The sequence below is a fragment of the Eptatretus burgeri genome, chromosome 11, assembly GCF_056783735.1.
Source record: "Eptatretus burgeri isolate ZD-2024b chromosome 11, Ebu_testis_v1, whole genome shotgun sequence".
Taxonomy (NCBI): domain Eukaryota; kingdom Metazoa; phylum Chordata; class Myxini; order Myxiniformes; family Myxinidae; genus Eptatretus; species Eptatretus burgeri.
In genome coordinates, this window is record NC_140971.1 from 54513830 (window position 1) to 54531329 (window position 17500).

General features: G+C 41.1%; 1 protein-coding gene and 1 long non-coding RNA gene across 8 annotated transcripts in view; one reads left to right on the plus strand and one right to left on the minus strand.

The window, feature by feature from the left end:
- Positions 1–17500, minus strand: part of LOC147017098 (copine-4-like) — a 186069-nt gene that overhangs the window by 101526 nt on the left and 67043 nt on the right. For 3 of the 4 annotated variants that reach the window (XR_015049342.1, XM_085846470.1, XM_085846468.1), the window contains exon 5: positions 3772–3855. The exons of the other annotated variant lie outside the window; for it this stretch is intronic. Coding sequence is in view for 2 of the 3 variants with exons in the window: in XM_085846470.1 (XP_085702596.1) it covers positions 3772–3855 (84 nt within the window). In the remaining variant the exon portion in view is untranslated. The remainder of the gene's footprint in view (positions 1–3771; positions 3856–17500) is intronic. 4 annotated transcript variants of the gene reach the window in all.
- LOC147017099 (uncharacterized) overlaps positions 1–17500 on the plus strand; it is a 148662-nt gene that overhangs the window by 64120 nt on the left and 67042 nt on the right. The window lies entirely within an intron of this gene.

A 17500-nucleotide genomic window follows, 5' to 3' on the forward strand; every position in this document is an offset into this window, starting at 1 on the left:
CAACAATGGATGGAGGTACTCAATCCCAGACATGAAATCAAAGCCATCTCCCTCGACATATCGCATGCTTTCAATACGGTCTGTCACCCTGCCCTGCTCACCAAACTCTCTTCCTATGGTATCCAAGGCCATCTCCATTCATGTCTCGTAGACTTCCTCTCTTGTCGCAGCCAACTTGTGGCCCTAAATGGAGTTCTCTCATCCTCTCTTCCTGTCCAGGCTGGAGTTCCTCAAGGCAGCATTCTGGGCCCTGTTCTTTTTCTGGTTTTCATAAACGATCTCTCTGACTCTGGAAAATCCTCTTTATCACAATGCTGATGACTCCACCTTCTGCCGTACCATCTGTCATCCCTCAGACCAGCAAGCAGAAGTTTCTTTGCTCTCTGCAGATCTGGGTGAAATCAAAAACTGGTCCAACCCGTGGAACATGTCTCTCAATCCTGACAAATCTCACACTCTCACTACGTCTCTCCGAAAGGATGGTTTGAACACCTCCCCCCCCCCCCCCCGCAGCCATATACTTTCTCAACAATCTTTTGGAATAAGTCCTTTCATTCAAGCTTCTGGGAAAGCCACATTTCCAACCTGGCCTCTAAAGCCAGTCACCGGCTGGGCCTCCATCATGCAAAGTCCTTCCTAGGCCCACCTGAGCTCCTGACCACATACAAAGATTTCATCGGCAGCCTGATGGAGCACTGCTCTCCCCTCTGGTCTGGTGCTCCTGCCTCTCACCTTTCTCAGCTTCACGATGTGGAAACTAAGGCATTTAAGATTATTGGTATCTCCCACGGTGAGGCTGTCTTTGGGCCTCTTACTCTCTCACCGCAGGCAGGACGGTGGTCTTTCTGTCTTCTACCATCTTCTCTCTGGTCTCGCGCCACCCCCTGCTCTGTCTGCGATATCTCCCCCCCCCCATATTTTCCTGCAGGGCACTCAAGGTCTGCCAGCAACCCCCTTCTGGTAAAACTATCAAAATCACGAATCATTGCTTACCTTCACTCTTTCATTTCTCTTTTTCCCCACTTTTGGAATAAACTCCCACATTCTCTTCAATCCCATTCTTCCCTCCAGTTCTTCAAAACAGGTGTTCACCACCACCTTATCTTACCCCATCCAAAACCATGATGTTTTCTTTCCCTGCTAATCCACCCCAAACCCACCTCCTTCAAATTCCCTGCCTTCCTTCCTGAAAGTCCCTGTGGTGTCCATCTTGTATACCCCGTGTTCCCTGCCCCATCCCTCTCCCTTTCACAGATCTCCTAATGTCTCTGTTCCCCACTGTTTTGTCCTTCCCTCTCCTGCCCCTCTTGTCTCCAGCCCCCCTTGTCGTGTGTTCATTCTTTCAAAATCCGGAAAGCCACAAGATTACCTATATGAGTGGACAGCATAGAACAGAATTGGACTTGGTGGTGGGAAGGAAGCAACAGTTGTATGGGGTAAAGGATTGCAAGGTGATGGTGGGAGAGCATGTTACAACCCGGCACAAGCCTATGATGTTTGTGGTTTGGATGGAGAGAACGAGAGAGGTTAAGAGCAGGGGTAAGAATCTGTGGGGGAATCATCCTCATCGAGTACAGGGAGAAGATAAGGGCTAGGTATGAGCAACTTAGTGAAGAAGCAGAAGTTTTGGAGGAGTGGAAGAAGTACGGAGAGGTATTCAGGTGAATTGCAGAAGTTTTGTGTGGAAGGACGTCAGTAAAGGGTGCATCGTCCAGGGATAGAAATCAGATGTGGTGGACGGAGGAGGTCGGGAAGGCAGTTCATGAAAAGAAGAAAGTTTGGAGGAGGATAAAGAAGATCAAGCATAGAGGGAGCCAACCGGATGCAGGGTTGATGCACCTGTTTGGGCAGAAGAAGAAGAAGAAGGCAGCAAGGAGAGCTGTGGATAAGGTGAGGAATGATATGGAGGTATACAACAAGTTGGAAGGGGATGGTGGGAACAGGATGGTTTATAAACTGGCTCAGGACAAGGATGAGGATAGTAAGGACAGGAAGGGAGGCAGTGATTAAGGATGAGGATAAGATGCGAGTGACAAAGAGGGGGCAGTATTGAAGGTGTGGGAAGGATGTTGCGGGGAGATGTTGAACTGGAGAGGAAACAACAGTGAGTTGGAGCTACCATGTTATGCAGAGGGCAAAAAGGAGTTGGTGGAGATCATGGAGGAAGAAGTGCAGATGGCATTGAGGAGGTTGAAAAAGGGAAGAGTGCCAAGCATTGATGAAGTGTGTACAGAGATGATCATTGCAGCTGGAGAAGTTGGAGTCATTTGGGCAAAGAGGTTTTTGAATGTATGTATGTATGATAGAGTGTTCAGCTCAGGAGGAGTGGAGGGCAGGGTTAGTCATGCTGATTGGGAAGAGGGAGGGCGATGTTCAAGATCCGGGGAAGTACAGGGGTATTATGCTCATAAGTCACGTCATGAAGGTGCTGGAGAGGATTCTGAATGGGAGGATAGGGAAGAGTGTGGAGATTGAGATCGGAGAAGAGCAGCAGGGGTTTAGAAAGGGTAAGTGGACGATGGATGGGATGTTCATGCTGAATCAGCTGGTGGAGAATAGCTTGGAGGTGCAAGGTGAAATGGCATTGGGATTTGTGGACCTCGAGAAGGCTAAGACACTGTCCCCAGAGAGATGGTGATGGTAATACTGAGATGGATGGGAGTGCCGGAAGATGTTAGGTTGGTGGAAGGGATGTACAAGGGAACGAAATGAAGAGTTTTGGTTGGTCCTCGTTTGTCTGAGGAGTACAGTGTGAACATCATTTTGAGGCAGCGAAGCGCTCTCAGCCCACTAATGTTTATCATGGTGATGGAGCTGGTAAGCAGGAAAGTAAACGTGAGGGGTATTCTGGGGAGGATGTTGTATGCGGACGATCTGGCAGTCGTGGCGGAAAGTAGGCGAGAGATGCAGGAAGTACTGGGAGAGTGGAAGGAGGCATTTGAGAAACATGGGCTGAAGATGAGTATGGAGAAGACCAGGGTGATGTGGATCGGGCAGCAGAGAAAATAAATGATTATCAGGTTAGAGGGGAAGGAGATCAGCCAGGGAAATAGGTTTGAGTATATGGGGGAATAGTGACTGTTGATGGGAAGTCATCAGAGGAAGAAGTGTGGAGGATTCAGGTGCCTGCGAATGTGTGGAGGAGGGTGGAGGGATTAATGGCAGACAAAAATATATCATGGAAATTGAAAGGGAAGGTTCTGATGTCGTGTGTCACACCAGTCTACCTTTATGGTCTAGAAACTGTGGCACTGACAGAGACAACAACTGAGGCTGCAGATTTGTGAGAGCAACTGGATCAGGAGGATTGCGGGAGTGAAGAGGGTGGATAGGAGGAGGATAGATGAACTGAGGGAGAAGATTGGTGTGCAAATAAGCTTGATGGGGAGATTGGTGAAATTCTGGCTGAGATGGGATGGGCACTTGGTGAGGATGGGGGAAGAGAGAATGGCAAAGAGAGTGGATAGGTTGAGGGAGCAAGGTAGGAGGATTGGAAGTAGACCACAGTTGAAATGGGAGGATTGTGTGAGGAGGGATATCAGTCAGGTAGGGGTAGTTGGAGAGTGGAGAGAGTTGGCTGAGGACAGAGGGAAGTGGAGAGTATTGTGGTCAAGGCAGGACAGAAGCTTGGTGCCATTGGACCTCACCCCTTTCAAAGGGAAGTGGAACAGGAGAACGAACATCACTACGTTGAGCCGAAGAAAAGCAAGCTAACCACTATAGTTAGGCAAAAACAAAATCATGCTTTTGTAAATTAACAAAATTAACAACCTCTGTCCTGTGTATGAGTTGCAGTGAATTGTCATCTTCTATTTTGTGAATCTCCAAGAAAGGGTCAGACTTGCTGAAGAGATCCTAAAAAAATAAAAAATAAAAGTTATCTTTCGATAACAACAATTCACTCAAATAATGACATAATATGGTATAAAAATATGCACAAGTAGAGTTGTATAGTCAAAGTAAGGTTTGTTTCACAAATCTGGATGCAGTTTGTAACTATGAGCATAAATACAACGAATAAAAGCGTTTTGCATCTGACAATGCACTTCATACCGATGACTTATGGACTATGCTACAACAAGTAGAATGAAGAACTCGTCTTGCTCATGGACGCTAGTATCAATTTGCATCTGTGGACAGTTATATCAATGGTTGGAATCAACTGAACTTTGATCGAGGTGTGCAAACTTTCGAAAGGTTAATACCCAAAACGTCAGATTCTCCTTGCGTCTTACAGCCGTTAGCATTCCTCAATAAATGTCCTTTTGATTGAATCCATTCTGCTACAAATGTTTCTCAATCTATGAATCAATAAGCAGCTGTTCACAAGAACAGTCATAGAGTAAGGATGACCAAATTGTATACAGCTAATGGCACTCATTGTTCAAGATCATTGTCATCTCACAGGAAAATGTAAAAGAGCTGTGAGTAGCTCATTAAATCAAAAGTTAGGCAAACGAGATCTATTCCTTGTAAGAAAGGTATCCCAGCAAGCAAGATATTTAAAGTTAAAGCAAACTATCAATGATTTTTCAAGTTCTGATGCTTATTTATTAATGGCAGTATTAAGACACTCAAATGGAGCAAAAAAGATAATTCCAACACAGGGGAAAAAAGTATTGTCTTACTCAAAGAAAAGGAATGTTAGTCCAACTTAAAACCTTGAGCTTAGATTTTTAGATAGTTTTAGATTCATGGAAGTATAAGAACATTTGAAAACAGTTAGAAATGATTTCAAATGTTCTGATACTCATGGGCTGTAAGCATTTCAAAATCTTGGAAGATATTTGAAGACCCAAAACATAAATATATTTAAGAAATGGTGATGATAATTACATGAACTAGAACGGGCACTCAGTAGAGCGCATACCTTGGCCGCCGCAACTTTTTTTCCGGGCACATTTGAAAAACGTCATTTTAAAACGTCCATGACGTCACAACCGTCAGTCCGATTGACGTCAAATTTGGTGTGTAACGACCTTGAAGGCAGTCAAACAAAATGGAATGATAAACACTGAAAAATTAAAAAGTTTTAAAATGACGTCATCTTTTGACGTCATTTAGACGCACTTCCGGGGACGTCACGTCCAATCGGGGAGTACCATTCTGAAAGGTCGTAGTTCACTGAACGTTTTAACGTTGGTTTCATGTCAATAGCTCTATTAGATCTGAAGCTATGCCTCCAAGTATATTTTGACCTTGAGTGTGACCTTGACCTTGACTACAGAGTTAATTGGCAAAACCTGTACATCAATAAACAGATATTTTGGTACTGATCCTAATGCCTGGATTTGGGTGACTTTGCTTTATAAATTATATAGATATTTGAATGTAAAATATCAGGACATTTTAGCCACAATTGAAAAACGTCATGTTCAAACGTCAATGACGTCATAACGGTCAGTCCGATCGAAGTCAAATTTGGTGTGTGACGTCCGTAAGGTAAGTCCTACAAAATGGTATGATCAAAACTGATGAGATCGAAAATTGAAAATTTACGTCATCTTGTGATGTCATTTAGACGCACTTCCGATGACGTTACGTCAAATCCGATACTACATATCCGAAACGTATCTTGTCATGGAGCAATATGGCGGTGGTTGCATGTCGATAGCCATATTATGAAGGAAGTTATGCTCAAAAGAGTGTTTTTGACCTTTTCATGACCTTGACCTTGACCTTTGACCCGATCGCTCCCAAAATCTAATCAAATCGTCCTTAGATACTCACGAATCATGCCACCAAATTTCATGCAATTCGGTTTAACACTTTCTGAGTTATGCGAATAACAAACAAACACACATTCACAAATAAATAAATACACAGCGACCAAAACATAACCTTTCGCAGAATGCGAAGGTAATAATGTGAAAACAAATTGATAAAATACAGCTCCCTTTCAAAGAGAATATTATTTTATATATTTAATGATGATTATCAACATACACATAAGCTATCTGGATACTAATGTACTCTTTCTTATTAGCAGACATGCTTGATAACTTCAGAACAATGTTTAAACTCATAGTCCTCACTTATTATTACACCATAATATAATGAGTTTAGTTTGGGATGCATGCTTACAATAAAAAATAAATAACATAATAATTATTAACTGATTAAGACAAAACTGATGATGACTAAATAATGAATTTCAGATTTTTTTTCAACGATATGAGTGTAGGCAAAAATAAATAATTAAAATTGAACTATTATGAAAACAAAGACAGGAATATCAACCTCCTGAGTTAGCCTTTGTCAAAACAGCATCTTGGGCAAATGACTGCTTAAGGCCCGGTCACACCTTGACGTTTTAGCCAGCGATGGCAACGTATTAAAATGTATGTAAAACGCTGGCTGACGAACTTTTGATGTTTTTTTTTTTAAGATTCGGACGTATTCATAACGAGTTGGTCGGATGCATAACATATTAGTAATGGACACAGAACGTTTCGTTGTGTTATAGATAACTTATACCAACGAATGCTGAACCTGTTGTCGGCCTACACAACCGATGCCCAACGATAGTCTAACTTCAGCATAGCGCGTTGCACGCATCGCCGACGATGTCGTGACGTAGCCTATTAAAAGGCTGACGCACAACGATTCGAATCATAACTGCCGTAGAAATGGAAGTGTCAACATCGCGGTCACACCTTGGCGATCTTGCCAGCGTATGCCGACCTAAGAAAAATGTGTCTAAAACGTTGGGGCACGTCAAATTCGGTATGAGTAAGTTTGGTATACATGAGTACAACGCTAAAGTACGCTATCATACGTCGTAGTAACTAGAGTACGTCAAGAAATTTTAAACATGTTCAAAATTTTACGAGTACTCGGCATATGACACACGTTCCGCATGCGATGGGGATAAGTTTTACACATGATATGTGGACGCTTACACACGTCCACAAAGGCTACTTATAAGCTACTCATAAGTCGAAACACGTCGCGGTAATGTCTTTTTTACGCGAAACTTATTTCTAACTTGTGTTTGACGTGCTTTGAACCAATTCTTTACGTAGTCCCAACACACATCGACGTATGTAGACGTATTCCAATGACGTCTTCCGGTCGACAAAAAAAAAAAAAATGAACGTGTTTCTAGGTTACAACTGCCATATAAAGACGTGTTCCCAGTGGTTTTGGGAATTGGTATATAAAAATGCTGCTCATAAAAGGGAACCCAACAGTGTTTTCGAGTTCCTTTTTGAGTCGATGTCCATGTCAGCAGTAACAGTATCAGTATCAGTATCAGTATCAGTATTAGTATTAGTATTAGTATTAGTATTAGTAGTAGTTTGGTCATGTTGGCAGTGGTAGGTGAGTGTGAGGGGGAGGGTGTGGGTTATGATGGATCATCCTTGCGTCCGCGTGTCCACGGGTAGGTTCATAGGCTGCCACTCAACGATTTAAATGGCTGCATCTCCACTATTGAAAGTAGACGCTTGCGCTCAACAATTGGATTTTTTTTACACTCAACGACTTTTAAACGATACCACTCAGCCATTTTCATTGTTTACAATGAACGATTTAAATTGCTGTCACTCGCCTTTGTTTTTTGATGCTAGCGCTCGGAAATTTTAATCGTTTCTATTGAACGTGCAAAATCGCTCAAACCTCACTATTGAAAGTAGACGCTTGCGCTCAAGAATTGGATTTTTTTACACTCAACGACTTTTAAACGGTACCACTGCTATTTTCATTGTTTACAATGAACGATTTAAATTGCTTTCACTCGCCTTTGTTTTTTGACGCTGAGGTTTTGAAATTTGAAGCGTTTCTTCTGAACGTGTTAAAACGCTCAAACTCGACTATTTTAAATAGACGCTGCCGATGGACAATTGGAATCATAGCCAAGCTAGACATCGAAGTGTGAACATCCTCGTCATGCCGAAGAAAAGTTTGAAGAATGCTGCAAATAAGTGTCCTGGCCGTGGCCGTGGACGCTGACGCAAGGACGATCCATTATACCGACGTCTTTCAGCCTATGAGTAACTTAAAAGTAACGTCTGTCGATGTGTGGCAACGATCGCGTAACGTGCCAACAACACGTTAATCATAGGTTAGAAATAAGTTTCGGGTACGCTAAACATTACCTCGGCGTGTCTCAACTTATGATTAACTTACAAGTAGCATGTGTTGACGTCTGTCAACGATCGCAGACCGTGCATACAACTTGTGGCCAGCGTAGCGGAACGTGTGAGTCATACGCCGGCATACGTCGTGAAATTTCAAGCATGAAAAAATTTGAGGACAACCGAAAAGTACAACGTTTAAAACCAGCGTACAACGACGTATGGCAGTGTTTTTCAGCGTGCTCTCAATGTTATCAAAACTTACCCATAACGTATTCAACGTGTGCCAGCGTTTTAGAAAAAAAATTCAAAAATCGGCATACGTTGGCTAAAACGTCAAGGTGTGACCGGGCCTTTAGGATGATTTGTCATTGCCTTCCCATTAGAGTTGGAAATTAATTCTGTAGTTAACAGCATAAAATATAGAAGCTCAGACAGTTGAGCCAAACTGAAACTTGCAATTTCTTCATAAAATGTGCCGAATATTTCCTCTCCATATAAATCGTTCTACAAGGGTATGTACTCTATATTATTGTAAAATCAGTCCTAGGAAAAGTGTTTAAAAGATGAACATTATTGTAAGTAACAGTCGAATGGGATCTCATCAAAAGGCATTGACTGAAGAGAGTATTTTGGGTTGTTTCTCTTCCACGAATGATCAAATAATTGCAGATAAATTGTGAATACCAGGCAAATATTTTGACTTTACAAGTGCAAACTAGAAAACATTTGAAAATGCAAAGCCCATCCGCATGCACTTTGTACTCAAACTAAACTTGATGAAAATGACAGTTAAAATAAATTGTACACATGAATTTGTGTTCTCCATAATCTCATAATAAAGGTTTGTTGAAGATTTCATGACAAAAGCTCAATTGATGAAAATATTACGGCATCGACGTACACAATGAATCTCAATGGTAAACAAAGATTTTGGTTAAAACATTTAAGGCCGGTCATCCTTACAACCCTCAATTGACGTCATCCTTACAATCCTATATTCCCCATTGGGGGTAGAATTAAATGTGCCAAGCTTCAAATTTTTCAGATCAGTGGTTTCAGAGATATAATGTTGAAATTTTTTGTGCTTAATCCAAAATGGCTGCCATACCAAATGACCTATGACATCACAATTATCATGAAGATATTCTCGATTGTGGGTTGTGGGGGGGGGGAAATCGCTCCTTCCCTGAATATGTTATGTCAATCGGCCAAGTGATTGCTGAGAGAAAACATGTTCAAAAAAAATAAGCACCACTAAAACGACAACCTTCGACATCATGACGTCACCAGATATGCCTCTGCCTACATTATAACATCATTATACATACTTGTACCAAATTTGATTTTCATCCCTGAACCCAGATTTAAAATATTAAATAATTCTGACTGTCAGACCATGCATCCGATCAGGTTGAAATTTAAAACATATATTCCACATGTCTACTCAATCATAAGTGTGACGTTTCACATCGATTGATGAAGCGGTTCAAGAGAAAGATTTTTTTAAAGTATTTCATTCAAACAAATATGGCTGCCAGACCATGTGACATATTAATTATTTGTGAACACCCTGGTATCCCCAAGGCTTGGGGAACATGTAAGTGAAGTTTCCTTTTGATCTGTCAAGACGTTCTGCAGAAGTAGATTTTAAAATGTTTATTCTTCAAAAAATCATAGCTGCCAAACCATATGACCTATGACATCATAGGTGGAGAATTTTTGGTTCCTCATGGTTAGGTGATCACACCTGTAAAGTTTGGCCTTGATCTGTTCAGCCGTTACGAAGAATATTTCAGAAGGTTTTATGTTAAAAACAACATGGCTACCAAATCACATGACCAATGATGTCATCAATTTTTTTGCCAATTACAATTTAGCCTTGGATGACCCTCAAAAATTTTCGCACTGATCGGATAAATCGTTTGACATATGAAATTATGACGTCATGAGGAATCCACGGATGACATCATCAAAAAAAAAACACCCTTGTTTCCCATGGGCAATACTTCACATGTGCCAAGTTTCAATTTTTTTCCCATGGAGCAGTTTCAGAGATACAGAGGTCAAAAGTTTTTCCTTTTTTCCAATATGGCTGCCACACCATGTGTCCTATAACATCATAGTTATCACAAAAACATTCTACATGAGTAGTCGCATCTATGGTGAAAATTTCGTGAAATTTGTATGCTGAAAAAAAAAACATGCTGCTCCGCTTCGATACATCCCCACTTCATTCGGACACCTGAGCCACGACGTCCACTTTATCAAATCAAATTCAGAATGAGTGGCCGATCACATCTTTGGAGTTTCTCGTTGAGCGAATATGGCTTTTTGTTCAACATGGCTGCGAGAACATGTGACTGATGATGTTGATGAACTACATGAACCTGAAAATTTTTCAAACTGATCGAATGCAGCGGAAAGTAATCATACTCATCGAATGCCAAAACCCAATGGCACCAAGCTTCTCTATTCCACAAAAATAAAAAAAACAACGGAGAGGTCTGAGGGGTCGCAAGTCACTCAGGTACTTGTCGAATTTTGAACCACTTCACCGATGACATCATAGTCAAATCGCTCTTCCCCATGCAGAATCGTTACCAGGTGCCAAGTTTCAATTTTCTCCATCTTGCGGTTTAGGAGATACAGAAGTCCAAAGTTTTTCCGTTTTTTCAACATGACTGCCACCCCCACGTGACTTATGACGTCATAATTATCATTTTAAAATTCTGCATGATGAGTCGCATCTACGGTCAAAATTTCACGTCAATCGGATAAGCGGTTGCAGAGAAAACGGAGAAAATTAGCATGTACGTATGAACGTACAGAATGTCAACCCCAAAACAATGCCACCGGTGACATGGTCACAGGAGGTCTAAAAATGGGTCTAAAAAATAAAAAATAAAAAAAGAGTCGACGAAAAAGAATAACAGAACAATCATGTTATTTTCTTTCGCACTCACACCTCGAACGAGATTTTCACGGCCTGGCATGTACCAAAGGATGGGCTGACTGGCATGTGTATCAAATTAGTATGTGCATAGCGAAAACCTCCTTTGCACTCGCACCTCAAATGAGACTCACGGCATGGCATGTACACAAGGATGGGCCAATTGGCATGTGTATCAAAGCATGCACACGGAAAAAACCTCCCTTGCACTCGCACCTCAAACGAGACTCTGACGACACACACGGCAGGACAGGGTGGGAAGCGGTGGCAGAACGACCAAATTGCGTGCAGAGCAAAAGCCTTCCTTGCACTTCCTGAGCAATAAGCGGTGACGCAGACCAAAGATCAGGTGCGATTTAATGGAGTCACTAATTGCTTAAAAGGTTGCTTGTGATGTGTTTGTAAACAAGAGTATAGCACCAGTCACTCAGGTAAATGGAGGTTTGAATGACGGCCAGTAAACTGGCCGCCAGGGTTCAAAGGGTTAATTTCAGATGTCTATGGTCCAGACCGACAGCCCTGATAACACGTCTGACATTGAGGGCGTTCTTCTATTGTTGGGTGAGTACGGGCAGCATATCCAAGGTGGAATGACCTGGTCTGAATCTGATTGGTGATCTGAGATGAGGCCGTTGGAGAAGAGGAAGGACTTAATATCAACTGCGATGATGGATTCAATTACCTCGTTGATGACTGTAAGTAAGCTAATAAGTCGAAAGTTTAGGGGACTGGTTTTTGCACCTTATCATGTTGCAATGCAGTGATGTTGGCTGATTTCAAAGAAGGTGGAGGAGAAGCTAGCGTAAATGATAGGATGAAAAGAGCAGAAAGAGGATGTGTAAGAGCAGCAGAGCAAGTTGTTTGGACACGTGAGCTGATGCCATCTGGTCCAGTTGCAGAATCAGAGTGGAGGGTGGACAGAAACTTCTCCACCTTTTCAGGTGTAAAAGACACAGAGTCCAGGAGCAGTTAGGTATGACAGGGAAGGGTGGGTACAGAGAGCGAATGGTTGGGTACACAAGATTTGGAATCAAACACAGAATTGAAGCATCCGGCCTTCTCACAATTGGAGTCGGCTGTGGTGCTATTTGAAGACAGTCAAGGGATGAAGGGAGAGCATACTCCAGAGATACACTGAAGAAGGTGCTCCCAGGCAAATTTGAGACATGTATAGGAGGGAGACATGTTTGAAAGTTCATTCTTCAGGTTGGACAGATGTTGTTTTCTAGCTCTTCTAAGTGGACACACACTTGAAGCGGGCTTTGTTGAATGAACCGAGATTGCTTTCAGTCAGTATGGCGTTCCAAGAAGAGAAAGCAAGCTATTTCAGAGCAACTACCTTACCACAAATTTCAGCATACCATGCGAGAATAGAAGGGGAGGATAATTTTCATGTTTTTGCTCAGTCTCAAATTGGTTTTCACCAAAAACATTCAACTGCACATACATTGCTGTTATTTATTGATAATGTCACCCAAGCTATTGACAACATGTCACAAACAGTTAATATTTTCCTGGGTTTCTCCAAGGATGTTTCACAGTTGCTGCACAATTAATCATGATATACTATAATATAAACTATCTCATTATGGAAATAGGGGAAAGGCTTTGGAGTGGTTCAGGAACTATCTTTCCGATAGAAAACAATATGTATACAAGCCGGTAGGCGACGAGGGATTCGCTAGGATCGAAGCGCTGGATACTATGCTTTTCATTCTGACCGATCCACCGAAGAAGATTCATTGCCAAGACGTATTGGTTCACATACAATTGTTCCTCTGCCTGGCAAGATTTTTCCTATTGCGTATTTTGCCAACTGGCACTCCTCATAAAAAATGACGGTAAATAGACACCCTATTTTTGAAGGACTACCATTTGAAAAATAATCGGTTTGCTGGTTTGTGCTGTGGAGCCTCGCGTTGCAGACACACACACACACACACACACACACACACACACACACACACGGAAAACCCGATAAACTTCTCTCTATGCCCTTGTTCGACCACACCTCCTGAGCCACACAATATTTTTCAAAAGCCACGCCCACTTTCCATAAGCCACGTCCACTTTCCCACGCCACTCCCACTTTTCATCAACCATGTCCACTTTCCCTAAGCTCCGCCCACTTTCCTAAGCCCCTCATAAAAAATGACGGTGAATAGACACCCGATTTTTGAAGGACTACCATTTGAAAAATAAAACCTCAATCAAAAATCAGCTCGAGTAAAATTTTCTAAATATCTCGAAGTGTTTAATTCCGAAGTCTCGTTTCTCCATATTCAAAACTGAAGGACAAGTATTGAAAATACTGTACGCGGTTTTTCAGCCGCTGCACAGCAAAGGGTGGTTGCTAGGCAACGAAATTCAAATGCGCACATTCCAAGACCATGTGGCACCTGTTGGCAAAGTTTCATCGAAATCAGTTTTCTGGTTCGTACTGTGGAGCCTCTCGTTGCAGACACACATACACACAGACAGGCAGACGGAAAACCCGACAATAAGGGATATCTCACATATATAGCGAATTCAATAATATATAAATGGTTTTGAGTCACCATTCAGTCAATTTCCTGTGGGGTCCCCTCTTAGGTAAACTTTTTTTTATTTTATATACTAATGATTTTCAAATATCACTGATCCTTTTTGTGGACGACTGATCTATCTTGCTTGCACCATCGTCCTGCAACTCTCTTGGATACTGTGAATACTGAATTGCGATTCGTTTTTGATTGGATCCAGGGCTAACAAATTGTCCCTTCATATTAACAAAACAAATTTCATGCTATTTAGAAATTCTATATTATCTTTTACCTGGTGTGGGTTTAATGGTTAGGGTGGTGGGCTTGCGATTCCAGGATCCTGAGTTCAAATCCCACTCATCTGTTGAATTAATACCAGGTGGGGTTGACTCTACCTGTCATCCTTCCGAGGTCGGCAAAATGAGTGCCGGCTTGCTGGTATCCTGTCCTGTTTTGGAGTGGCGACCCGTCCAGGATTGTGCCCAATAGTCAAGGAGACTGCTTAGACAGCATCAATGCTCTGTACAGAGTATGGTCCTGATGGATGGATGATATTATCTTTACCCGAAAAGGTTTTAATAAATAGTCAGAGCATCATACAAGTTGACTCAACAAAATTTATAGGTGTTTATATCGACAGTAAGCTGTTTTGGAAAGTACAAATTAATTTTTTATGTAAATTATTGTCTCGAAATACAGGTGTTATCAACAAATTAAAAGCTTTTGTTCCCATACATGTTTTGTGTATACTCTATTGCACACTAATCTTGCCTTATTTGAATTACACTTGCTTGGGAAACAGCTCCAAAGGCCACATAGACAAAATTAGTATCATTCAGAAATGGACTGTTAGAATAATAAATAAATAAAAGTTAGATTTTATTCAAGTACAAGTAAGCTGTTCTACGATTGCAATATCCTTAAAATAGCTGATTTATTTTCATATTGTCTTGGAATATTCATATACCAACTAACTCAAGATAGTTTACCAGACACTTTTATTCGTATGTCTCGTAGGACAGCAATGTATAGCACTGTTACGTTGGAACAAACTGATTGTTTTCATCTTCCACTTTTTTGCAAACAAACTGATTGTACAGTTTTTGCAAACAAAACAATTACGTTTACTGGATCTACATTCTGGAATAGCTGAAATGCTGAACTAAATGAAACCCCCTCAATCAATAGTTTTAAACAAAAGGTCAGGTGTTACCTTTCAAAAATTTATTTGCAGATTTTCAATGTCCTACTGTTCCTGGATTGTACAGATTGCACAGTTGGTACCACAGTGACAAATTCTCCTGTAAAATTATACGAAAGTGTATCCATTCAAACCCCCCGCAAATCCCCTTAGACCCTGAATTATTTAATGCCGTAAACAAACTTTGGTGCATCATGGGTGATGAAGGATGTGGTCAAGTTTCATTGAAATTTTGTGTGTCGTTCAGAGAAGAGAGCAAATACCTTTTTTTTTTCTTTTTTTGGGGGGGGGGGTCAAACCCCTCCCTCCCCCTTATGGGGGGAGGGGAAATGAAATGCCTCTCTCCCCCATAGACCCCCTCAATAAGCGCAGATTTTGATGCAGTCAATACATTTTGGTACAAAATCGGTAATGAAGGTTGTGGTCAAGTTTCATCGAAATTGTGTGTGTCGTTTCTGAGAAAAAAGCAAAGACCAATTTTAGGAGGTTTAACCACCTCCTCCCCCTAAATAGACTCCTGAATGAGTGCAGATTTTGATGCAGTCAATTTCGTTAAGCATCAAATATGAAGCTTGTGGCCAAATTTCATCAAAATCGTGTGTTTGGTTCAAGTGATAATGACTGAAGTGTTTACGGACTGACTGCCTCACTGACTCATTCACCTATGGATTCTGCTCGATCGCATCAGCTCACCTGACTAAAGTGCAGGTGAGCTAAAAGTTGAACAACCACCTGGAAATAAGACGGCCAATTGTGGGAATGTATGACATCAACACTTCTTCACAAAGGTCTGGTGTAAAATCCTCCAATTTACTTTTGAAATCGACCTCTGACAGAGTAAAAGTATATGAAAATCTACACCCTTACCATTAGCTCGAAACCATTTTCACCACACCATATTTTCAAAGTACCATCCATCACTAGTCGCTGCTTTGGAATGCTTCATCGAGCCAAATACCCTATTGTTTACTTATATCTTCTGAAGGTGAACAAGGCATTCATTCACTGTGTCATGGAACTTTGATCCTGAGAATGGACTCACGCTGTTTAGTCCAACAGTGAAGACCAATATGGCAACATATTCAATGGCATTTTTGGCAGAAGGTTTATGCACAAAGCCTTATTCTCTCTATCACATTGCTACAGACAAGAAAATAGTGATATCAAATTTCTCTCCTACTTTTCCTCCAATCTCAATGTCTCAACAGTCTATTTTTCAGCCTCTGCTCCTCCAAAACACGATGAGTTTATATATTTCCATGCAGCAACTCAATAGTATTTGTCTTTCTCCAAATCTATGATTCATGCTCACAAACACTTTTCCCCTATTTTCAGAATCACATTTATCACCTTGACCTTTCCTGCCGTTCTCTTCATGCTTTTAAGAACGGCAGCCCATTGCTATTGCATGTTGCCTCCAATAGCTTTTCAATTCTTTTTCGCTCTTCTATTTTTGTCTGTTTGTGGCTGTCTTTACTCACATTAATGGTATTTCTGTCTGCATTACTTGTTTTCCTGTTTCCCTCAACACTATAATTGTTATAGCTTGTTGAACATCCATCCACTGTCAACACTGGTACTCTTTCATGATAATCAGCCCCAAAATCTACATTAAAAATGTAATCTGACCTTCTCACCAAAGTACCAAACACTCACTCCATCAACGTTGACATGGTATTGCTCTCTCAAAAAAGCATAATAAACTCAAATTTATGTTGGTTTTGTGGACTCTTGATAAATTACAAAGATTACAAGGAAATCATGCACAGGAGGAGGCCATTCGGCCCATCATGCTTGCACCACACCAATACCAGATTTTTTAATAAATCCATCAATACCCCTTCCCTTCATGTGCAGCTTTTTGGCTGCTGGTTGCATCATTGGTTATGGGCACGGATATGCCGCTGATGCAGTGCCCCTATTACCAGTACACTGGTACTCATTTCGACAACCTCAGAAGGATGACAGGCTGAGTCAACCCCCTTGTATTAATTCAGCGGAAAACAGATCTTGAACTCAAGACCCGAGGATCCCAAGCCACCACTCTAACCACAAAGACAACACCAGGCTTATTTGTCACTACACCATTGGTAACAGTGAGAGTTCTCTCATATATCAGTTGCCTTAATAGTAGATAATATGGAGTAACTTGGCTTTTCTTTTTCGGTCTCGACCTGCCATTAGTCCAGCTGAGGGGTTATATTTTTGGTGCTGTCAGTCCGTCCATTCAGAGCTTCCACTCGAAAATGAATGGACGCATTTCTTTCATATCCAGCAAATGTATGCAATAACATCTGGACATGAGGCACATCAAATTATTTTGGGATCAGAGCCAAAAGTCATGGGACACATGATTTTATTAACAAATTGTGGCGTTGACACAAAGGCATTTGGCTTTGGTCAGAGAACAGCTTACGGCTTTACATAATCATTGCTCCTAACCACATTCAATAATGATGCCAAGTTCTGCGTGGTTTAGCAAGAGATAATGTTTCCACGTGGCAGGCAGTGCTTATCGATCCCAGGGCAATCCAGTAGGTGATGCAAGGAATGCAGTTCTGGTGCTCTCACCACTCACAGTTTGGAGTCGCACACTGAAGAGAAATTATATATATATATATATATATATATATATATATATATATATATATATATATATATATATATATATATATATATATACATATAATATATATATATATATATATACATATAATATATATATATATACATATAATATATATAT